General features: G+C 42.6%; 3 protein-coding genes across 4 annotated transcripts; 2 read left to right on the forward strand and 1 right to left on the reverse strand.

The window, feature by feature from the left end:
- Positions 1–136: 136 nt before the first annotated feature.
- unc13d (unc-13 homolog D) lies at positions 137–12,363 on the reverse strand. Of its 2 annotated transcripts, XM_022742244.1 has the most exons (34): positions 12,286–12,363; positions 11,517–11,543; positions 10,004–10,060; positions 9,851–9,907; positions 9,449–9,556; positions 9,313–9,372; positions 9,111–9,177; positions 8,080–8,260; positions 7,959–8,003; positions 7,800–7,871; positions 7,661–7,730; positions 7,462–7,566; positions 7,239–7,331; positions 7,046–7,146; positions 6,664–6,781; positions 6,050–6,171; positions 5,270–5,360; positions 5,133–5,189; positions 4,945–5,042; positions 4,672–4,723; positions 4,452–4,582; positions 3,886–4,003; positions 3,655–3,807; positions 3,484–3,579; positions 3,181–3,387; positions 3,014–3,088; positions 2,853–2,932; positions 2,654–2,768; positions 2,149–2,220; positions 1,994–2,077; positions 1,802–1,922; positions 1,608–1,731; positions 1,285–1,505; positions 137–270 (listed from the first exon to the last, which is right to left on the reverse strand). In XM_022742244.1, the coding sequence occupies exons 1-34, from the start codon at positions 12,340–12,342 to the stop codon at positions 158–160; spliced, it is 3,348 nt and encodes a 1,115-aa protein (XP_022597965.1). In that variant the 5' UTR covers positions 12,343–12,363; the 3' UTR covers positions 137–157. The 2 variants fall into 2 exon arrangements, with proteins under 2 accessions (XP_022597965.1, XP_022597966.1); XM_022742245.1 differs by lacking the exon at positions 137–270 and having other exon boundaries at positions 1,356–1,486.
- A 1,378-nt stretch (positions 12,364–13,741) lies between these two features.
- Positions 13,742–18,785, forward strand: rsph1 (radial spoke head 1 homolog). The gene is made up of 8 exons (XM_022742249.1): positions 13,742–13,888; positions 14,037–14,150; positions 14,583–14,688; positions 14,820–14,910; positions 15,558–15,693; positions 16,509–16,580; positions 17,421–17,529; positions 17,710–18,785. The coding sequence occupies exons 1-8, from the start codon at positions 13,838–13,840 to the stop codon at positions 17,754–17,756; spliced, it is 726 nt and encodes a 241-aa protein (XP_022597970.1). The 5' UTR covers positions 13,742–13,837; the 3' UTR covers positions 17,757–18,785.
- A 375-nt stretch (positions 18,786–19,160) lies between these two features.
- Positions 19,161–22,965, forward strand: adprm (ADP-ribose/CDP-alcohol diphosphatase, manganese dependent). The gene is made up of 3 exons (XM_022742248.1): positions 19,161–19,930; positions 21,006–21,128; positions 21,776–22,965. The coding sequence occupies exons 1-3, from the start codon at positions 19,357–19,359 to the stop codon at positions 22,099–22,101; spliced, it is 1,023 nt and encodes a 340-aa protein (XP_022597969.1). The 5' UTR covers positions 19,161–19,356; the 3' UTR covers positions 22,102–22,965.
- The last annotated feature ends 1,039 nt before the right edge of the window (positions 22,966–24,004 follow it).

The raw sequence follows: 24,004 nt of genomic DNA on the forward strand, positions 1-24,004 counted from the left end.
AAAGCATCAGGAAGCGAACATGTACAGGTGTGTGAGGTGGAAATGCAGGTGAACATGATCATGACCCAGTGTTTCCTCTGAGTGGACGTCTCTGTGTTTTTTGGTACAGATCATTAAACAAATTGTATATTTTTGGAGAAGAACTTGTCTCTGTCCATCACTGTCCGTTTCCCTCCTGTGACTGTTTCTCTCTCTGTCGTCGCTTCTTCACGAAGGCCTGAGCTTCCCGCTCTCCTCTCCTCGACTCCAGCAGCCTCAGGATGACGTCCTCTGCACAACACACAAAGTAATTCATGTTTACATCAGTAGAACTGGATTCACATCCCAGTTTCATCGCAGCACTCACAGTCACAATGTTCAAACTCAGATCAGAAACCAAACAAACAGGTTCAAGGTAAAGTTTGAACTAATCAGATTCCATGGTGATAATTAAAGAACAAATAAATAATTAAAACTGTCTGAGTTAACGGACCTGCAGGGTGATGATGATGAGAGCAGCCTTCATGTTTTCATGATAAACAGTTTCCTGTTTACACGACCAGCTGACAGAGACTCCTTCATTAAGAGCTGTCCTGTTAGCTGCTAGCGCTGGTTAGCTGTTAGCTGTTAGCTATACACCAATTCAACTCATTAAAATTAAATAAGTTTTCTACTTTAGCTTTAATTTCTCCTTCGCTGAGTTACTGAAGCGTGTTGCACTGAATCTCTTAAAAGGAACAAGAAAGAAAAACACTAAGGCATTAAAGCAATGACAGATTTTACAGAGCTGCTCTCTCATCCTGTTGTTTAGGCGGGAACTTCACCAGTGTTCATCAGACAGTGTTTAAACTCAGTGAGTGACGCACTGTTGATCTGTTGACATGAAACACCTTGATCCTGGAAACTACAACAACCTACAACAACATTTATCACCATAAACTCCTTAAATTAGAGTCACAGCCACCTTTAGTTTTTTCCGTCTTTGGTTGATACGGTTTAAGTGACTTTAAGTGATGAGTAAATGTAGAATGAAATGAAATACGATGAACTGAAATATGCTTAATGTTCTGTAGAGCTGAAGAGTGAAGACCCTGTTTTCTCTACATCTACAGTCAATTTGAAAATATTAATTAGTGCAGCTTTAAGTCAGGTTTCTTTCTTATCATATAATGTGATGTTTTTGTGCTCACACATCTGTCACACATCTGGATACTGGACAAGTAAGACAGAAGGGTTAACAGGGACTCAGTGTGTGTGTCCTGACAGGTTAATGTGACCTGACTGGTCTGGACCCACCGATCGTACCATTAGGTTTAGGATGCATCAGAGGAAGGCGGATCTGAGCAGGGGGGCTGTCCGGCTGTGAGCTCAGTCCATCTCCGCCCCGCCCTCCTCCTACTCCTGGAATGGCCTTGAGTCCCAGGAAGGCCTCGCCCTCAAAGTCGTCTGTCCTCAGGGTGTCGTGGTCCAGAACCGTCACCGCCAGGCAGGCCCCTGGAGCCTGGCACTGATCGAGAGAGACCAGACTGTGACATGAAGGAGGGGGGTGGAGATAAAGGAGGTCAGGATCATGTTCAGAGACCCCAGGCCGACTTGTGAACACAGACAGAATAAGACCAGGATCTTACAACTCGAAGGCCTCATCAAAAAGAGGGTTGAGGTCACAGTCTTTGATCTGAGTGCAGCGAGGCTCCACCTCCCTGAAGATGTGGTTCGGCTCCAGGCACAGCTGCACGAACGGATCACTGAGACCTGAGGAAGACATCAGCTGGTCAGGAGAGGTCACAGTGATGAGCGTTACCTGTCATGTGACTGGTCTCACCATTAGAGTCCATCGGTAAGAGGTTGACTGCATTCAGCACCTCCACCCTGAGTCTTTGGTCTGATCTTCTGTAGGAGGTGAGGAGGGTGACGGCTCCGTACTTCTCTCCACTGTACACATTCTGCAGAGAACACAACGTCAGAACCGACAGGAACACCGGTCTGCACCACCTGCAGCAGGTGTGTGTCTTACCTGCTCCTTTATCTTCCTGTCAAAGAACTTCTGCATCAGCTCCTGGCTGCTCAGAGAGTTGTGGGTCAGGTGAGCTTTGAGAGTCTGGACAGAGACAGAGATCAGTAACTGACACTGAAGAGATGAAAACCTTCCTCTGGGTCTGAGTCTCTCACCTTGTAGTCATCAGAGTGAAGAGCGTTCAGAGGGAGTCCATTTCCCTCCGCGTGGAAACACTGCTCCAGACACTGAAACACACAGAGGAGCTGATGAACTGAAACACACATCAATGTCATTCTTACGGCCAGTCCCAGTGGATCAGTCCAAGACTGAATTTCTGTCCCAGTCCGACCGTGGAGCCGATACCGGTCTGGTTTTACTGGGAGGAGAACCCTATGAGCTTCTTCTCCTCCATGTGTCAGTAACTTGATGGTTCATGATGTTACACGCCTGTTTTCATTAGTGAAGGCTACAGCAGACATGCTAACATTAGCTAACTTCCTGTTACCCTTATTGTGAATGTGTTCGGCATATGTTGCTATCGCTAGCTGGCTAACTGTCTACAGAAGCTGATTAGCGTCGGTATCAAAAATCAGTTTTAAAGTACAAATGTTGTCAGTTGATTGTAAAAGTTCTGGTTCTGCTGCAGTAGTCATGGTAACTAGGCGGCTCAGGACCAACCTGCAGGGTGTACAGCAGCCTCTGGCAGAACACCATCAACCCCTCCTGTTGCGAATGCTGAGTCGCCACCTGGTACAGGATCCTCACGGAGTTGTTCCACAGAGGAGTCAGGAGACTGGACATGAAGAAAAACAGTGACAACATCATGGACATGAAGCCATGATGAAGGAGGAAGATGATGATGATGATGATCCTTTACCTGTTGAAGTTCTCCTGGACCAGGTTTTCATTCATGTACTGCAGCTCCTGCTCCAGGTAGCGCATCAGAGGAGCAGCAGCCTGAAACAGAGAGGAGGCTGAGATCAGACGACACCTGACACCTCAGAACCAGGACTCATGTGAACTGGGACTGTCACCTACGTCCTCTGTGGACTTGGAGGGAATCCGCCGCCTGGTGGACATGCTTCTAACGTGGGTCTCGATGTCTGTGTTCAGCTGGAGAAACACACAGATGAAAAGGTGATGCAGTTTATCAGTGTCTTTATTTCACTTCCTGGTCCTCCTGCACCTGATGCACCTGAACACACCTTCTTTCCCAGCGTGTCTAAGGCGGACCGGATCTCCCGGCTCAGGATGCTCTGGGCCTGTTGCAGCTGGGAGGGCAGCGTGTTGTGGAACTGACTCTCCCCGATGACGGTTTGGGTCCGGTCTCGAAGCCCCGCCCAGTTCAGCTGTGTAGGAAGTCTGGTGAGGACGGACCTCAGGTGCTCCAGGTCGTTGACCACCACACACAGCTGCACACAGAGGAGGTGTGTGTGTTAATGTGTTAGAGATGTCTCCAGTCTCTTGTCTGTGTTTGTGTGTGTGTGTGTGTGTGTGTGTGTGTGTACCATGTTGATGGCACTGCCGTGGTCCGAGTTCTCAGACAGGATGCGGACCCTCTCCTTCAGGATGTGGCAGTAGTTCACCACGATCTTACACACATCCTGAAACACACACACCTCAGTCAGCTACCTGTATTTACTCAGATCAGGCCATGTGACCTCTCCGTGACGATGTACCTCAGTGAGTTTGACCATGAGCATGAAGGCCTCCTCGGGGTCGGGCCAGGACAGCTGTTCCCACAGCTGGCAGATGGGCTGGATACAGGCCACCAGGTCCACTGCCGAGGAGCTGTGTTTAATGGGCACTGAGCCGGACTGCAGCGGCTGGAGCTGAGAGGGATGTCAACGTGTCGTCATCTGATGGCTGATGATGTACATAGTCAATAATAAATAACAGCAGAGTGTTACCTGGTCCACCTGCACAGCCCGCTCCACCCGGTCCTGAGTCTTGCTGAAGGCCTGGTTGAGCCAGTACGGCAGAGCCTCCCTGAAATCCTCGTGGAAGTTGGTGAGCTCGAGGAGTCCCCTGAAACAACAGACAAACTCTGACCTGTCCCATCACACACACACACACACATTACAGGAAACACCTGAGTGGTACAGGGACGCAGTTAACATCCCATAATGCTCTGGGGCAGGTATGATCAGGCTGATCAGGTCCAGCTGATTCTGATTCTGTATCAAGAGAAAAGATCTGTGACTTTACAGAGGGGTCACTGTGGGGTCACAGAGATGATCAGCTGGTGTTTCCATAGCAACAGAGACTAAAGTGACATCTGTATTTAGAGTTGATTTTAATGAGGAAAATAATTCCTACCATAAAAGTTATGGACACATATTTGAAGTAATTAGCCACGCAACACTGAAGAACAACCTGGTGAAATAATTAACTCAAAGTAAGAAAATCAGCTACAGGTAATAGATAAACATCTGCGTCAGCTTCTGCCGCTCCTGGTGTGAGTGTGTTGTCTGACCTCTTCTGTAAGAAGGCCTTGTCTTTGTGGATGGCCTGCAGACTCAGGTAAACAGGGAACAGGCTGTTGGCCAGAGGCTGCTCCATCTGTCCCTCCATCAGTGACAGAGTGTCCTTCACTTCCTGCGCCAGCTGTGGGGGAGGGGACAGGAAACGTGCTGAGACGACACGACCGAGTCGAGCTCGCGAAGAAGAAACAAACACCGTCACTGATCACTCACCAGAGAGTCGAACCTCTTATAGACCACGGTGAACACGTCCACCTGCACAGCACTGAGCAGCCGGGAAACAACACTGATTATTACAGGAGTACAAATATTCCTCACACAGTTGGTCTGAACTTTCTTCTCCTGTTCTTCTCTGTTTAATTAACTGGTGGCTTCAAACCCAAACACAAGCTCTCTGTCTTTAAATGATATAATATAAATATAAGCACAGATGTGATCTGATAACAGCAGTTATTAATGTAATCTGTCACACCTGTCCCACCTTACCTGACAAACACCTTGTTCCAGTTGTCCTTGTTGTGTTTAATGTCCTCCTGCACCTCCCCAATCAGCCTGGAGAGGGCGCTGACGATCTCTGACAGCTCCTGAGTGTCGGCACAAAGAAACACAAAGTTAATACTGTGAGATGAAGCGGAGACACCTGGAGGCTAAGAGTGATGTCATGAGGTGTGTACCTTGGTCATGGGCTGGTGGAGACCCTTTTTGATGGTGAACCACTCCTGTGTACCTGTCTGAAGGTACAAGTACATCTCATGTAACTGAGGACTTATCATATTCACACAGTGATGATGTCATCAGAGTGATGACTCACCTGTATGGCCAAGCTGACCTCATCCTGCAACTCGAAGTGAGCTGGGTTCAGTTTCTGAAAGGCCTGGGTTTTACAGATCTGGACCAGGATTCTGAGGAAAAGCACAATCATGTTTAATTACAGCAGCCTCGTTAACACACACACACACACATGTGTTTGAGCGGTGACGTAAACATCTGCACCTGAGCGGTGAGTTAAACATCTGTATCTGAGCGGTGATGTAAACATCTGTATCTGAGCAGTGATGTAAACATCTGCACCTGAGCATTGATGTAAACATCTGTACCTGAGTGGTGATGTAAACATCTGCACCTGAGCAGTGAGTCGAACATCTGTACCTGAGCGGTGATGTAAACATCTGTATCTGAGCAGTGATGTAAACATCTGTATCTGAGCAGTGAGTTAAACATCTGTACCTGAGCAGTGATGTAAACATCTGTACCTGAGCGGTGATGTAAACATCTGTACCTGAGCAGTGAGTTGAACATCTGTACCTGAGTGGTGATGTAAACATCTGTACCTGAGCAGTGAGTTGAACATCTGTACCTGAGCGGTGAGTTAAACATCTGTACCTGAGCAGTGATGTAAACATCTGTACCTGAGCAGTGAGTTAAACATCTGTACCTGAGCAGTGAGTTGAACATCTGTACCTGAGCAGTGAGTTGAACATCTGTACCTGAGTGGTGATGTAAACATCTGTACCTGAGCAGTGAGTTAAACATCTGTACCTGAGCAGTGATGTAAACATCTGTACCTGAGCGGTGATGTAAACATCTGTACCTGAGCAGTGTGTGGAGTTTAGGATTAGCAGAGGCAGTTGGAGGGAAGATGTCTCTGTATTTGGACACCAGACAGAGTCCGTACTGCAGGAACCCGTGAAGAGAGTCTCCCAGTTCCTGTTTCTGGGGACAGAGAGAGAGTGACACAGTCCAACAGACATGAGCCCTCTCTCTGTTTAACTCACCAGCAGAGAGAGAGGAAACCTGTCAGCTATCGTCACACAGCAACACACCTGACTGACAGGTGAAAATAATGTCATGGTCTGTCCTCACTCTATGTTTGGACATTTGTTTCATTTCTTGTTTTTATTTTGTGTATCTTATGGTTTATTTACTTCCTGTTTTGTCCTGTTTCCTTCCTTGTTGTTTACCTGACCCATGTGTTTTTGCCTTTTGCCTCCCTTGTGCATTTTGGGTCCTAAGTTTCTTATACCTGACTCCTTATTATTCCAAAAATACTTTCATTTGACTGTCGTAGCTGTAGGAAAGCAGTGGAGTTAAAAGTAGAATATTTGAAATGTATTTGAGAACAAGTAGAAAGTAGAAAACATGGGAATATAAAACTCAAGTGCCTCACAGTTAGAGTATGTGACCTGACTCTGAGCTGGTCGTTACCTGCTGGTGCGGCAGCTCCTGCTGGTGCCAGTGATACTCTATACTGGTGAGCTGCTGCAACAACACGGACGAGTCCACCTCCAGGCTCTGGTACAGTTTACTGTAAGCTACCCACTTCCTGTGAGGGACACACACACACACACAGACTTACAATACACACACTGTGGTGCTGCTATGATTGAAATCACTGAGTATTATATAGATGTTTGTATACATCACAATGATTAATTCTCAGATATAGATAGATATAGATATAGTTTTTGAATGTGCAGCATTTGTTTTGGACTGTGTAGACTGTTCCTGAACACTCTTCATGTCTGCTACAGGTGTTGTATGTCTGTTACAGGTGTTGTACGTCTGCCAGATGTTGACAGGTGCTTACGCCAGGTCCTGGAGGAAAGGGGAGAGGTCGTTCTGCGTGGCGTAGAGCTCCAGCAGAGTCTGAGCCTCGCCACACAGCGCACCTTTCCACGGAGCAGAGCTCTGAGAGAAACCAGACGAGAGGATGAAGAAGAGACAGAGACAGAGGACGGTTTGTTTTTATGACAGGTGCTGACGGTGGGCGTGTCCTTTACCTGCTGCTTGGAGATGTACGCTTGAACAAACTGCTGCAGAATCCCACAATAGTTGACGTAAGCGTTGCGACCAGCACTCAGTGTCCCATCTCTCTGTCAGTCACACAACACCACAGTTACAGTTATAGTTAGCTGAACACCAGATGTTTGACAGATGTTTTCACGCATCAATGTTAACTGTATCTGAAATGCCACAGGGTGAGGAGCAGAGTGATTGTTTTACAGCTTTGTGGATGAACTTGAGGTTCAGGTGACACTGTCCACGGTCAGGATACGTCTCTGTTCTGGGCTGCAGGTTGTACCAGTTATCTTCACTACAGTGGAGGTCCTGCAGTCACACGGTACAGGTGCGTGTCAGGGTACAGGTGTGTGTCAGACAGTGAAGAGTGAAGCAGCTGTTATAAAAGAAGAACAGTAACTACCTGCAGCTTTAGGACAACGTTTCCCAGAAAGTCGTCAGTGCCTTTCTCCTTCTTGGCCTCCTTGATCATCCTGAACAGAAGAGTCAGAGTTCACAGCTTTGTCTGGTTCAGTGAGAGAGTCACAGAGGGAGTCTGGTACCTTCTTAAACTGTTAAAATTGGTTTTGATCTCCTCCAGTTTCTGGGTGAGGGACACCTGTTCGTCCTTGTCCCTGAAACAGAAGCAGCACAGTGAGGGTGGACGTGTTGAAGATGATGTTACAGCAGAGGAGGTGAGGGTGTGTGTGTGATTCTCTCACCACATCTCCAGATGGAAGTTTGCTCCTCTGACGTCTCCAAACTCTCTGAAACAGTAAAAATGACGAGCGATGTAAATATCAACCTGGTTCACCTGAGACGAAAAGGTGAATTCAGACTCACAGTATGAAGGTCTGGTTCCAGATGGGGTTCAGGGTCTGCTTCTTTATGTCTGTCTGGTAGATCTTGTCTCCTGATGCTGCGTCCTTCACAACTGATTTACAGGGTTTGGCTCTGGACTGGCGAGTCCTCTTCTCCTCCTCATCCTCCAGTATGGTCAGCAGACAGTACGGGTCACTGAAACCTGTTCACACACACCTGAGGTCACATGACGGCAGGAGACGACTCCACAGGTCGGTGTTATAAAAAAAAGACCACACATGGCTGAAGTGAAAGTGAGGATGAGAAACTCATATGAGAACTGAAAGTCACATTAACCACCAGACACGTACAGTCCAGGTAGTGAAACACATCAAGTAGAGTCACTGTAAAACACCAGGTCACTGTCAACACACAACTGCAGGAACAAATGTCCATTTAAATCATTTTTAAGATCAATATCAACTCAATATGAAACACTCTGATTATCATTATAATCCATCTCTCTGTAGGACTGACCCCATGTAGGTGGAAACAAACACTTCACTGAAGCTGTGTGTACAGTTCTGTCAACTAATTAATATAATATAATATGAGATAACATAAAATTGACTGAGAGACTACAGCTGTGTTAGCAGCCCTGTGACGCTCTGATGTACTAGCTACATGCTAATTTCAGCATGCTGAAATGCTCACAGTGACCATGCTAACATGCTCCTCAGGTTACTCCAGTTTGGTTCAGTCTGATAACAGTTGGTCTGATGGTTGTAGAAACGTTTCAAACTTCAGTGACATAAAGAAAAGCTCAGTGGTCACAGAGGAACAGCAGGACTCTGTCGTTCTGCATAAAAGCTTCATGGAGGATTTGGCTGCGACTCATGAACTTGAACACTAGGTGTCTCCAGTGAGCACTGAAGCTTCAACAGGTCATGAACCAATGGGCTGAGAGGCGTCACTACTTCAGGAAGCTTCATTATCTAAACAGGATGTTGACATGAGAACGGGTCGCCTCATCACTGAAGAGCCAGGTGGTCTGGTCTGCAGTGGTAACTCACCACTGACATCTTTTCCCAGGATCCCCTTTGCTTCCTTCACAGTGGCCATCAGACAGTACACTGGGGGCTGTGAGAGTCAGACTGTTATTCAATATTCTGGTGTTACACACACACACACACACACACACACACACACAGGTGAAGAGCAGGTTGTTGGTGTGAGGACTACAAATGTGGGCTATGGGGTCACTTCCTGTCTCACCTCTGTGCTCTGTACTCTCTCCATCAGACTGCTGTGCTCTGACTCTGTCATAGTGAAAGCCTGCAGACAGACAGTGTGTGATCAGTCATACACTAACAACGCGAGGGAACAATGTGTGTGAAGCTGACGGGTTCACCTCCTGGATGTACAGGTGAAGCTGTGGGTCTGTGAACACCTCCACTGACGATGGTTGACCCATCTTATGAGCGATGGTGTACAGCAGCTCCTTATACAGAGGCTTCAGCTGCAAAGAAATAGACAGAGTGAGAGCTCGCTGTAATAAAACAGAGTGAGAGCTCTCTGGAAATAAAACAGAGTCAGAGTTCTATGGAAATAAAACAGATTGAAAGCTCTCTGTAATAAAACAGACTGAGAACTTGCTTTAATAAAACAGAGTGAGAGCTCTCTAAAAATAAAACAGGGTGAGAGCTCTCTGGAAATAAAACAGAGTGAGAGCTGTCTGGAATAACACACACACAGACAACATAAACGTATAATAAAACATCTCATATGAAGAGCAGCAGGTGGATGGTGATACCTCCAGCTCCTTGTGTCTTCGTTCTTTCTCCTCTGGATTCTCATCTTCTTTAAAATCCTGAAGGACAGAAAGAATAAATTAAAGACTGTTTGTTAATGAGGTCAGTGAATGTACGAGACGATGTCCCAGGTTAGGTCATGAAGTGTCTCTTACCCTCCTCTCTCGTAGTTTCCTCGTCTGCCCCAGTTTACGAACATGTCCTGGTGAAAACTGACAAAAAGAAAAAAGAAAAAAAAACACACACACAAAAAAAATCAAATAAAGAAATAAAACGCAGTGACACCAAAACAACAAATACTGACAGGAACATATGAGTAACTTCACACGTTGACTCCATGAATACACAGTGCTGTTGATTATTTTCCACATAATGCTGCAGTGTGAGTCACTGGTTTCCATTCATTTCCATACAGAATAAAGGTTGTCTCTCCTGAAGCTTGTTTGAGTTGTGCACTCCACCACATGAAGGTTAAAGGTCAACAACAACATTCAGTATTACAGCTAACAGAAGTTAATATCAGTGGGTTTTAATCCCCAGCTCCAAAGATATTCTCAGTAGAGTATCTCTACAGACCCTGTCTGCCGGCTCCTGTCTTTCAAACCCTAAACTCTCATTTTATAACCTAACCAAGGTAACCTGTGGTGACATCAGAGATTTCCAGCATGTAGAGAAAGTCACTGACCCAGATCTGATCTATTGTGATGGACTACAGAAGTTAACTGGTCTTTAGCTCTGCTAGCACGTAGCTGGAGGGATGTTAAATCTGTTGGTGATTGATCCTCCACTCTGATCAAATATTTCAAAAACTATAGACAATAGTACATTTAGTTGAGTACTGTACTTCAGCATATTTTCAGTGTCTGTATTTGAGTTTTTTTTCTTTTTGTAAACTTCTGACTTTTACTCCGTGACACTTAAAAGACAAATATCGTACTTTTGACTCCACTACATTTCTTTTTTGGGCTTTTTTTTATGCCTTTATTGGATAGCACAGTAGAGAGAGACAGGAAATGGGGATGCAGAGAGAGGGGGAACAACATGCAGTAAAGGGCCGTCCGATGCGGGATTTGAACCGGGGCCGACTGCAGCGAGGACTGTAGCCTCTACATATGGGGCGCCTGCTCAACCCACTACAACCCACTACATTTCTATGAAGTGCTCTTACTTAAAAGCAGTGCTTTTAGTCGGTGCTTTTAGTCAATACATTGTGTTCAACACAGGAGAAAAACCAATCACATCCAACTCCTCCACTGTCAGTGTCCTAATGATGGAGATGTATGTTGAGAAGTAAAGATTCATTTAGACTGAAATGTTTGTTTCAACAATTCACCGTCCAACGGAGCTGTGAACATGATCCACCTCTGACACTTGGTCTCCAGATGATGATCCTAATGATTGTGCTCCTGCCCCCCCCCCCCCCCCCCTGATGAATTTAACTTTACATTCACAAAGTGCTAATTAGCACATGTTAGCATGCTATCACGTTAAACTGAGACACTTCATGTGGTAAACATCATATCTGCTAATGTTCACATGCTGTGGTCTCACAGAGCCACTGTGTCTGCAGGCAGTTACTCTGAATCTGAATGAATGGAAACCAGTGACTCAGTGTTAAAAACAAACCTTCAGTAGCAGAAAGACTGAAATGAAAAGCTGCTGTTTTACCTGTCTGAGCCTTGTTAAACCCTGGTCCTGTAAACAGAGGATAAATGTTTAAATAAAATATAATATGATATATTTATAAGATATAATAATAAGACTCTTATCATGACGTCAAAGTGAATACAGATGTTAACAGTGTTAACAGATGAATTCATTTTACCGTCAGCTTGTATAAACCCACAGAGACTCTTCATTAGCTTTAACTATCGTGACTGTGATAGAGAGATAGAGAGACTTCCTCTGTCACTGATCATGAGACTGACTGAGGAAACAACCCTTAATCAGTCACCCATCCCACTAATACACACATATAGACCTGTACCGGCTACAACACACACACCCACAGCTGCTTTCATGTATAGAGGAACATGACGAACCTCTGAGAAGATTTTTACCATGTCTTCTTAACATGTCTCATTAATATTACACACAGAGCATCCTCTCTGTGGTGACAGTTTCAACACTCAGAAACAGAAGTGCCCTCAACCTCATTTAAAGTAAAACCTTCATGAATCATAGTCACAGATCTGGATCTGGATCATGACTTAGTGAGCAGCATCCCACAGTTTCAGGTTCAGAGAATGTTCATGTTTCACAAAGTAAATAAACATAATTAAAACAGCAGCTGAAGAAACAGAAAGCTACAGAGACGTATCATCGGTTGTTTATCGCCTCATCTTTGAACTGTGGTTAGAAACCAGCAGAGACAAACACATTAAACACACAGTCATTGAAGACATGACAATATGTTGAAGTGCATCGTGGTCCTTACCTGTTCAGGTGTTAGCAGTTTGTCTCCCATGCCGCTGGCTTCACCTTGACTTGACATAATGATGCTGAGATCTGTCAACCTGACTGTGTGTGTGTGTGTGTGAGAGAGAGAGAGAGGGAAGCTGTGTATGTATGTGTGTGCGTTGTGTTTCACTCAAGTGTTGCATGGCAGGAAGTCATCACTTCCTGTAGAAGGTGGAACGTCAGTAACTGACTGAAGAGTTTTCTTCTACTGTTTTGAACACACACACACACACACACACACACACACACACACACACACACATATCTCCTCACTGGGTCGTGGTGGTGAAGGTTTCCATGTTATTTACAGTTGGCATTATCACCATGTATATCACTACATCCATAGTGATAATCTCACAGTACAGGATCAACTGCTGCTCAACTGTAGCATGACACAGTCCACATCAGTCCATCTTCTCTGTGTGAAGTCTCGGGAACATTATTTACTGATGTTTAATATATGGTATATGAAAACATCCTCAGCTCACTTTAATGTATTAAATGCCTTTTATTATACATGTTGCACTGTTGTTTTTTCAATAAAGTTTTGTGTCAGAGTTGATCATGTTTAATTAGTTAATTTAACCAGATTTATATGCAAATAAAATGCTCTGTATCAAAGTAAAAGAAGGTAATATAAATATGTATATGCTATAAACCAAAAGACAAAATTCTTCACTATATAAAGTATGAAAATAAATTAATCTCTATAAAAACATGAAATATGTTATGAAATATATATTTGCTAATGGTGAAACCTGGGGGTTTTTTGTTGTTGTTGTTTTTGTTGTTGTTAATATGCAGGCTAAGCTAACGTTAACTACTAAACCGGAACCTGTTGCCAGGGTGACAGTAAACAGTCGTGTTGCAGACCGAGGGAATGAAAGCAGGGTTCTGACATCCCATACTGATGAAGACTGATTGTAAATAAAACACATTTCATACCCATCCAACCTGTAAAGAGATACCTGGTGTCATTTCTTTACCATTGAGTTTATTGTAATCATTCAGTTATTTGCGTAATTGGTATTTTCTACATGTTGGCTATAATCAATTGGCAGTTATCTTCATTTGTCCTTCGTTTTAAACTATAACTCAAGTTCTGTGACTGGAATTAGCTTAGGTTAGGCCTGAGCAGACAGTTTAGCGGAGTGTGACGACACCCGGCGGTCACCCAAAGCGACCCCGCCCTCAATTAAACACAACTTTTAAATTTAAGCGGGTGAGTTGCATAAAGAATTCAAGCTTGTATTACTACTTCCAACAGGCTTCTGCTTGCATTACAATGTTGGACAACAGCCACTCTCTCCTCACAGATGTACAGATACCGAGCCTGTATCCGAAAAGTTGGTATATTTGGATTGGGCCAACTGGTGAAGCACAAGCTTCCGGTTCTTGTGCTGTCGCCATGGTAACCGTAAACCACCGTAAAGAGCGCATAGTTGTTTGACTAAGTATCTTTCCAGCTTTCACCACTTCGTTTTAAACTATAACATTAATTTGTTCAGACTCAGTTTTGACACAGAACAATGTCGGATGTCGGATCTGAAGAGTTTGACGACGAACACAGTAAACTCGGGGTGAGAGGATATAATTAGCAAGTTAGCTTAGATACTCTTTACGGTCTGTTGTTGTAACGTTAGCTGGCTGAAGCTAATGTTTGCACTAGCTAACCATTAACAGATAAACGTTCGTGTGTGTGTGTGTTTTTTTCTTTGACCGGCACAGGAATATGAAGGGGACAGAAATGAAGCGGGAGAGAGGCATGGAGTCGGTAAAGCCGTCCTGCCCAATGGAGACACTTATCAGGGACAGTATGAGAACAGCAAGAGACACGGACAGGTAAGATACAACAGGTGCCTTCTCCAGTTCGATTCGATTCGAGTCTAGTCTGGGTTCAAACGGGACTGAGTGAACACTGAGACACACAGAAAACCGAGTGAAGACAAGGAAACCTTCAAACACAGAAATACTAATCATGGAGCTTATTGAGTAAATAAACAGCAGGTTACTACCCCCAAGCCGTGTGAGGTACCTGTATGATTAAGAAACAGATGAGACTTATTGGCCTTCATAGGTGGTAAAGGGGAATTACTGTTTTGGACGTCAGTGTAGTCTGCATACATCCACTATTTTACTCTCAGATCCATTTTCCCAATATTCAGCCTAAGAAGAAATTAATATTCTTATTATTGCCATTGAGGTTATGAACATGTTACCTGGAAAATAATTGTTTCTTTAACTAATGTATAATTGTCTTTGACTGTCTAATAGGGGACATATCGGTTCAAGAATGGGGCAAGATATGTGGGAGACTATTACCAGAACATGAAACATGGACAAGGCACCTTCTACTATCCAGATGGCTCCAAATATGAAGGTATATCAAAGACACTTTGCATGAGTTGAGATGCATTTCATTAATGTGTGTGTACAGGGTGTTTATCAATGCTTCTCAAACGTTTTGACACAGAGCTTTAGAAACCAGGCTCTTATTGTTGCCTCCGTCAGGGTTGTGGGTCGAGGACCTAAGACACGGTCACGGTGTCTACACTTACCCCAATGGAGACACGTATGATGGAGAGTGGCTGCATCACATGAGGTCTGTCTACACTTTAAATATAACAAGTGCATGTCACTGAGATATTTATAGTTTTCATTTCCACTTCTGAGTCCAGATCAAGTCCTGTATTAACACCACTTTCTCCTGTGACTTCTCAGTTAAAATCCTGCTCAATATCCTTTATCTGTATCAACAGTACAGACAAATACATGACAACGTGATTCCTGTCTGGAAATAATAATGACATTTTTTTTAACAGTATTTAATGACTAATTTCAGTATAAATAAGGATCGAATTACATGTTGTAATAAAGTCACTAAAATGTTGTTGAATTAACAGTCACATATGGCCTAGTTATCTCAAAAACGTCAATCTTTTACCAGATTTAGTCCAGTTTGAACATAGATGTGTAGACATTTTTTTACATACACAATATAGGGCTGAGCAATTGATCGAAATCACAATATGGCCAAGTTCAATATCCAAATCGCAGGAGCTGCACTTATATGATAAAAGTAAAATGTGTCACAACAGACAATAATGAAGCGTTGAGGAGCTACAGAGGTCACAATATGAATTCATTGCATATCGTTCAGCCCTAGCACAATACTAATACAGTAATAACTACATACAGAAAATGTAACTTTTCAAACTACTGAAGTCGTTGGTGTTGTCTGATTGCCAGACACGGTCAGGGAATCTACCACTACCATGACACTGGCTCAAAGTACAAGGGCTCGTGGGTGAATGGCAACATGGAGTCAGCCGGAGAGTACATCCACTCCAACCACAGATACCAGGGTAACTTCACCAACAACAATGTAAGTTCTATTTTTATGAATTATTTCACAGTTATTAGAAATATTAAGAATATTTTTGTTGAACCGTGGACCCCATTTACTAAAAGCATGTTAAAGTTGCAATGATCAACACTGCTCTATAGATGACTGTCATGTGAAGGGACAGCCTGCATTTTGCTGTTTTAGTTCTGATCATTTCTGGTAAACTCACTGTGCACTACCTGCCCTACACCACCAGACACAGACAAAATTAGCAACTGCCTGGTAAACGTAGCGAAGCATTTAGCAGCTAAAGAGTGAGATATTATTCTCAGTCAGTGGAGACCAAACATTGAAGTGAATATCGGACTTATAATCATCAGGTGTCTCCAGACGACTGCTAATGTTGGTGCTGAATGTTAACTAACATGTAAGCTGTATCAACCTTACAAAGCCATAATAGTTCAAACATTTGTGATTTTTTGTGACAAAAAAGAACAAACAAAAAATAATACAGCTTTAAAGCAGAAGTAAATAATTATTTTGGCCAGTTGGAGGCAGCACAACACAACACTGACACATTATCACATTGTAAAGATCATGTGGCAAATGTTATAGCAACAGTTGTGTATTTAGAGCAACATAAACAGTCATTTAGTTTGTCACATTTTAGCTCTTTTGTGGTCTCAGCCAACTCCTGAGGGAAATATCTGGGTCTTAAATACTATGTTCACCAACCTTTTTGACGGTAACCTGTCACTTTTGTAACTTTGACCGTGGTAATGTTTCATTATCAAACAGGCGTCTTGTTCAGTCTATGTTAGAGCTGTCTCTGCCACCCTGTTTTTATGTTGCAGCCCTACGGCCCGGGGAAGTATGTGTTTGACATCGGGTGTGAGCAACATGGTGAATACCAGCAAAATGAGCAGGTGAATCAACATCAACACACTCCCATTGTTTCAGTTCAGTGTGTCAGCTGATTTCATTGCCCCATTACATTCTTAATTACTTCTACTACACTGTAAACACTGAACCAGGAACTGTAGACACAACCCACTAAGACACAACATAACCATGGCAACTCTCTTGACCAAACCTCCAGCCAGCGGACACTGAGGAGAACGGTAAAAACATAAAAGCACAGAAGTCGTCCTACCCGGGCTCCAACGAGGGCTACCTCACCTTAGGGGCCTCAGGAGGAGCAGAGGAGGTGCTGCCTCTGTAAACCACTGCTGATGCTGTTGTCAGTAGCATAGATCACTCAGTGTCTTGCATGATGACTTTGCAGTATTTTCAAATATGAGGATGTCTTTTCAAGCATAAGAAGGAATAACTGTTGTTGGTACTGGACATATGAATGTTTTTCAGGATGCACTCATGCCAGTTCTAAGAGCATGTTTAACTTTAAATGCATGATTTGATGAGTCATCTTGGGTGAAACTTCAGGATGCATGTAAATAACTTAATAGTGTGTTTGAGATGCAAGCTGCATGGTGTTTCATCTTTGACTCTGGAGTTTGCAGATGTTTTCATGCTTGTCTTTGTTCAGCTGAAGTCAATGTAGCTGCTCTGAAGACTGCACAAACATAACGTGCTGCAAACTGCAAGACCTGTGATGTTCTGAGGGTGAAAATATTAAGAGAGAAATGTTTGTGCATTCCAGTTGTATTACAAACGAAAATGTGTCACAGTGATATATTATGGAGCAATTCCTCTCGGTACATAAAAAGACAGAAAAAAAACAATTTTTCTATTTCAACTCTTGACAGGACCAAGCTGATGGTGAATGGGGTGCGTTGGCCTCCACCACAGTCCTCAAGTGGATTCCCAAGTGCATCACTGGCCTGACGCCGTGGACTCCAGCCAAAGAGGCTTCAGGTGAACTTTATCTACAAGGCAAGGCTGTGGCCATGGGTTTAGAAATACTGAGTCCAAATTTACCAGCAGAATCCCACTGACTCAAGACACGTCGTACACACATCATATACTTCAAATGCTTCAAACGACAAGTGATCAAAGTAAGTGTGTGTGTGTGTGTGTCTGTATCTTTTTTCCCAGCTGGTGAAAAGGAAACAGCTTCAGCAGAAGAGGGTGGACAGAAGTGACCTGTGAGATCAATCCACCACCCTGCATGTTTCAGCCTTTGTTTGAAAATGAAAATAACATACATAAGTAAATATGTAACACAAACCTGTGTCAAATTGTAACAAATGGAAACTGTTCATTCCCTGTTGAAATTATCCTGGATTTAAACACTGCTTTTCATAGAGTGCAGCATAAAGCAGACGCTGCCCCCCTGTGGCTCTGTGTAGAATAACATTATTGTTCTTCAGTGACATTTAAAGCTAGAGTGAGTGTTTGTAATCCAATAGATTTTAGTCAGATTCAGTAAATATCTCCTCATGGTCCGCTCACTATTCGTTCTGTTTGCTGGAAAAAAATCTGGTTAAAAGTTCTTCTTATTTACTTGTAATATCTGTTGTTATTGTAAAGCACATTATAACTTTGTTTTTGAAAGGTGCTATATAAATAAAGTTATTACTATTATTAGCCACTCTACCTCTGGCTGTGGCTCAGGAGGTAGAGTGAGTCATCCACTAATCAGAAGGTCGGTGGTTTGATCCCTGGCTCCTCCAGTCCACATGTCCACAAAAGACTGAACTCCAAATTGCCCCAAATATGAGGGAGTGTGAGTGTCTAGTCGTTAAAACTATAAAAGAGCTTCATAAGTGTAGTCCATTTACCATCATTAAGAATGGTGGACTGTGTACTAGTCAGTACTCATGTAATGATGTCTTCTTCTTTCAGTGGGAGAGCTGCGATGTCATAAAAATGAAACAATTTTTCATGGTGGAGTCTCATCTTGTCATACAACCCTGTATCAAATGATAAATAAATTAACCTTGTAACCTTTCTTTCACTTATTTAGTAAATATTGTGCGTTATTCATTCTCTATCGAGTTCATAGCTTGTAGCTATAATCCTAACCCACGTGCATTGAAATAAATTACTAAATTCTATACACTTTATATACTATAGACATTTTTATTATTATGTCAATGTACATGGCAATATTGTAGACCTTAATTGTATGTATGGGAGTTAATGAAATCAAAATATGCTAGTAAGACTGTACAGATCCCATATTAATAAACAACACGTATGTATATATTTTTAATATCAGTAAATATTTGACATACAACATGAAACATCTGTTCTCTCATCTCAACTTTCCCACTTGAGGTATTTTTGACATTCATTTCTGGACGTGCAGGTAAAATCCTCCCACTGTCAGGACACAGGTGAAAGCCGTGGTTCACACAATGAAGGAGCGTACCGGGCGGAAAAAAGACGCTCGTTGGAATAAGTTGGCCGCCATGTTGTTTCACAATATCCACTACTTCTCAATATCCATGGTATTTATTATGAGTATTTTTCTAACAGCATTATTTTGAAGGATAAAGCCGGAACTCGTGGGTTTTTTTTTTACCATACGTCACTTGTCGAGCGCAGCGCCGTCTGCTTTGGATTCTGTGCAGTCATTCTGGCGGACGACAGAGAAAACTGAACCCGAGCAGGCTGGCAGGATGTCAGCATGTGTGGAGGCTGAGAGGACACCGGTCAGTGGTTAGTGTTTCCTGTTCAGGAGCGTCCCGCGGTACACACGGGAAACAGACAGCAGTTGTTCCGAAGACAACACCGAGAATGGACGACTGTGCTCAGCAAAGGCCACTGTTTACCTTCGGCGTCATAGCTGACATCCAGTACGCAGACATCGACGACGGGTTCAATTACACCCGGACGAGGAGGCGGTACTACCGGAGCAGCCTCCAGCTGCTGAGAAATGCCCAGGAAAGTTGGTCAGAGTCGGCTGTCAAACCGGAGTTCATCCTCCAGCTGGGAGACATCATCGACGGCTTCAACAAGGGCCACGACGCCTCTGATCGAGCGCTGGACACCGTGCTCAGGCAGTTCGGCTCCAGCCCCGTGGAGGTCCACCATGTGTGGGGCAACCACGAGTTTTATAACTTCAGCAGGAGCTCGCTGCTGAGCTCCAAGCTCAACAGTTCACTGCTCGGTGACCGGAGCCGGAGCGGAGCCCGGGCCGGGTCCGATATCTACGCCTACCACTTCAGCCCGTTCCCCGGCTTTACGTTTGTAGTGCTGGACGCCTATGATGTGAGCCTGCTGGGCAGAGAGGAGTCCAGTGAAGAGTACCGGAGCGCTTTGAGTTTAATCAAACAACACAACAACAACGAGGACCTCAACTGTCCTCCAGGTATACTGGCCTCATAATTACTCCCAGCTGCATTTTAAAGTATATTAACATTATATTGATAATTTGAATTAGTAAGATACTTCACTGCGCATTTTATATTTTATTTTTCTAATATATTCCAATAACAAGCTGAAGGCTTCTGATTCAGAAGATAAAATTTATTTTTATAGATGTATATTTATTTGATTTCAAATACATTTATTTATTTATTTATTACTTTTTTGTCATTTTTAGACATTTATTTTATTAACAGATGCTCACATTACAGTGCAATTCCAGTACACAAAATATAAATCACTTCTAAACCACATACATGTGTATTAGCTCACAAATGCACCAGGCATCAGCTTGATTGAAGAAAGACAGAAAAAGAAAGAATGAATGAATGAAAATAAATTAATAAAAAAAAAAAATATATATATATAATAGTACTGCATAAATAAAGTCTATTTCCTTTTGACTTTATTTAACTGTTGATGATTTTTTTTCAAATGAAATGTTGAATGTGATAAAATGCCCTTTTGCTTTATTAGATAAAATCAAGGTTTTTACTATTTCAGCCTCACTTGGTCTGATGTGACCAGAGGTCGAGTTCAGTATACCCAGAATATATTTGTTATAGCGACAGAAAAGTGATATTCAACGAGGGGAAATATAAACACACTAGAATAGAAATGAAATCCCAAATCCAGCTTCGCAGTACAGTTTATCCCAGCCGGCTAGTGTTAGGTTCAGTCAAGCCAGATAACAAAAAAATATTCTTTTCATAGCACAGGCCTCTGGTTTAAACCAATTTCAATTTTGTGAAACTGGGGCTTTGCCAGGGCTTGATTAAAGATCACTGTACTTAGACTTGTCAAACATAGATTAGATTAACATAGACCCCAGAGACAGCTCAAATTCCAGTTAAAGATATGTGAGACCTTTATTCTAAGAAATGGAAAAATACATGTTTTCCTTAAAACTCTTAACAGAAGCCAGCTGCAGCTTCAGCAGTCATCTCTTAGACACCAGGGTGAGGAGCAGAGAATGAGTAAGTAGATGATGGATTTCATTCTTTGTGTTGTTGTTTCAGTGCTTGAGGGCCTTCAGCAGAGGTTCACGATGTTCAACGGAGGGTTCAGTAAGGACCAGCTGGACTGGCTGGATTCTGTGCTGTCGTCAGCTGATGAGAAACAGCAAAGAGTCACTATTGTCAGTAAGTGAAAATCTGCCACTGTCAGATTATTAGTTTTTCCCGGCATCTCTCAAGTTGAGTCAGTAAATAGTCAGGCTGTGATACAAAGTCTATTATACAGGGTTACAGTTCGATATATTGTCATTTTTTTAAATCTAATTTTAGGAAAGTATCAAAGCCTCAGTCCACAGAGAAATGCACACAGCCTGTATTCAGAAACTGAGCCTTAAAACCAGCCGCCAGGACTTCTGGAACTTTGTGATGTCACAACAAAGCAGCCACCAAGCCCCGCCCACCTGGACCCACCATCCAAACCTTTAAAGGATTTGGTTTCTCTGAGTGTTTTTACCTGAAATCTGCCATATTTTTATTGGATCACTCAGAAAACAGTCAGCCAATCAGAAGAGAGGCTCAGAGCCTCCTCTCTTCTGATTGGCTCACAGACCTGTTGTTACTAGAGCTCCAGAGAGAAGCCTGAGAGAGGAGATGTAAAACTACACTGAGATGGTTTTTGGTTCTTAAAACCACAAATATATCTTCTTATGGATCAACACTTGAAATAAAACACAGGAGAAGAAGAAGAAAATATACATTTAATGTACAGATATATCACCAGATTAGAGGCAGTGTGGTCTGATAACCACTGATAATCTTTTCCTTTCCCTCAGGTCACCTCCCTGTCCACCCCTGCTCCACCACACCCATCTGCCTCGCCTGGAACTACGACGAGCTCCTGGCCATCATAAGCTCCCACAGCAGCGTGGTGTGTGTCATGGCTGGACATGACCACGACGGCGGATACTACTGGGACAAAGACACAGGGGTGCACCACCTGACGTTAGAGGGGGTGATCGAGACTCCGCCTGACGACAACGCCTTCGGCACAGTGTCTGTGTACGAGGACAGAATGGTGCTGAAAGGGAGCGGGAGGATCTCGAATCGAGAGTTCCTGTTTTCACAATGCCACAGTGACACAGATGATAGGGCAGGGTAACATGCATCTGTCTCCCATAGCACAGCACAGGTCTCTCCATGTTTTCATCAGCTGATTCAATGAGTAGGATGTATTTTAGTTATTATTATGAAATCACTTTGGTATGACGGAGGATAAAAAAGAAATCTGAAATTCCGAGAATAAAGTCATAATATTACGAGAAAAATCTTACGAGGATTAAAATGTAAATATTCAAGAGAAAAAAACATAATTTTTAGGAATATTACATCAACCAATCAAACGGGTAAAAGGACAGTCTTCGGATATTTCCCTCTAAAACAACAACTTACCTAAAATTACCACTTTATTCTTGTAATATTATGACTTGTTTTCTTGAAATATTATGATTTTATACTGAAAATTACGACTTTATTCTCGAAAGTGTCAGTTTTTTTGTCCTAAGTGTGGCTCCGTCGTACTTTAGTAACAGAAGTCCTATAACTTTACATTGTTTCAGTTACATTTAAAGGACTGACAGGTACACAGATACACATGCACTATGCTGTGTTTGTAGATGCAACCTGTCACCTCCTCTTACCTCAGCAGAACAAATGCAGTACCTCAAATCATTTACTGTACCTGAGTTCAGATTTTTAATTTTTTTTAAAAAACCTATCTGATACACTGGTTGTTTTAATCTGGAGGTTTATTGATAAAAGTTGCATATTTATTTATATATTTTAAGGAGGAATTGCTGCCTTTTTGATTTTCTTATACTGATTTGCTGAGTGACATACTGGAGAAATTTGAAAAGTGCAGTGTATTGATAAGTATAATTGATTTATTGCCCAGTTTTGAGGTGATAAGAGCAAATCTGTATTATTTACAATGTAAATCAATACAATGAATAATAAAAATCTTTACACCAGCAGCAGTTGCACCTCCCTGCCTGGCTAAATGTCACATTCATCTCTCTGCCATCACGTGCTGCGTTCATGTTACACAAGAAAGTGGTAGATTCAAGTTTTCTACCTGTAATAAAGCAAAGAAAAGTTAACTTTTAAACATGTCTCTTAACACTGTGATAGTGCAGGTAATGACAATGAAGTAATGAATCATTTGTCATTAAAACAGTTTTGAGTGCAAAAAAATACCATAAATAGACTGAAGAGACACAACAAAAAATACTAGATACAGAATACTTGTAACTCAAAGTCAATTTGCTATTCTTCATTGTATTCTTCCTCCTCAGTGGGTGGAGTTACCTGAGTATGAACATGTGGCAACAGGTAGTTGTATATGGCATATGTGTTGTATTTGTTTCAGTCATTAGGTTCTGTAAATGTGGAACAATATAACGTGTTGACTTAAAAAAATTTACCTTTTAATTCTTCAGTATTTCTAAAAATCAAGTACTCCGGTACTTTAACTCAAGTAAAAATCAGACTGAACAACTATGACTCAAGTAATGAAGTTGTGTATTTTGTCTATCTCTGCATTTAAGAGCTACGAATGCCACTGTAAAATGTAAATAAAATAACACTAACAATATAGATTAAATATAGATTATGTTCACTATTTTGTTGAATCATATAGTGTAAGTATAAAGAAGAAATATAAATGAGTACACAATATATGATGAGATAAAGAGGGAGGTGTAATATGTAGAGTTATACAGCCCCTGAAGGCAGCGCCAGTATAAATTAAGTATCGATTGTGTTCAATATTTTTTTGAATCACATATAAGGAGGAAAAATGGTTGAGTATACAATATATGATGAGATAAGGAGGGAGGTGTAATACATGTAAAGTGACATTCTGTATTTCCGACGGCCCCTGAAGGCTGCACCGGCACAGACGTGGCCGTGGTGCAGCTGCTGCGTTCAAGTGGCGCAGTGTCCCGTCTGGAGGCAGAGAGGGCGAAGTTTCACTCTCTGCATTGCAGCCTGAGCGCTGCTGCCGG

Source organism: Seriola dumerili, unplaced genomic scaffold (genome assembly GCF_002260705.1).
Source record: "Seriola dumerili isolate Sdu_G_001 unplaced genomic scaffold, Sdu_1.0 BDQW01000068.1, whole genome shotgun sequence".
Classification (NCBI taxonomy): Eukaryota; Metazoa; Chordata; class Actinopteri; order Carangiformes; family Carangidae; genus Seriola; species Seriola dumerili.

Excerpts from the sequence above, each read along its gene's own strand:
- unc13d (XM_022742244.1), bottom strand. The coding sequence starts at position 12,342 with ATGTCAAGTCAAGGTGAAGCCAGCGGCATGGGAGACAAACTGCTAACA. Across the intron at positions 7,332-7,461 it reads TCAAGTTCATCCACAAAGCT|AGAGATGGGACACTGAGTGC; the intron begins GTAAAACAATCA and ends TGTGACTGACAG. Across the intron at positions 5,043-5,132 it reads TCCACCAGCCCATGACCAAG|GAGCTGTCAGAGATCGTCAG; the intron begins GTACACACCTCA and ends GCCGACACTCAG.
- rsph1 (XM_022742249.1), top strand. The coding sequence starts at position 13,838 with ATGTCGGATGTCGGATCTGAAGAGTTTGACGACGAACACAGTAAACTC. Across the intron at positions 15,694-16,508 it reads GTAACTTCACCAACAACAAT|CCCTACGGCCCGGGGAAGTA; the intron begins GTAAGTTCTATT and ends TTTATGTTGCAG. Across the intron at positions 16,581-17,420 it reads AATACCAGCAAAATGAGCAG|GACCAAGCTGATGGTGAATG; the intron begins GTGAATCAACAT and ends AACTCTTGACAG.
- adprm (XM_022742248.1), top strand. The coding sequence starts at position 19,357 with ATGGACGACTGTGCTCAGCAAAGGCCACTGTTTACCTTCGGCGTCATA. Across the intron at positions 19,931-21,005 it reads GGACCTCAACTGTCCTCCAG|TGCTTGAGGGCCTTCAGCAG; the intron begins GTATACTGGCCT and ends TTGTTGTTTCAG. Across the intron at positions 21,129-21,775 it reads GCAAAGAGTCACTATTGTCA|GTCACCTCCCTGTCCACCCC; the intron begins GTAAGTGAAAAT and ends CCTTTCCCTCAG.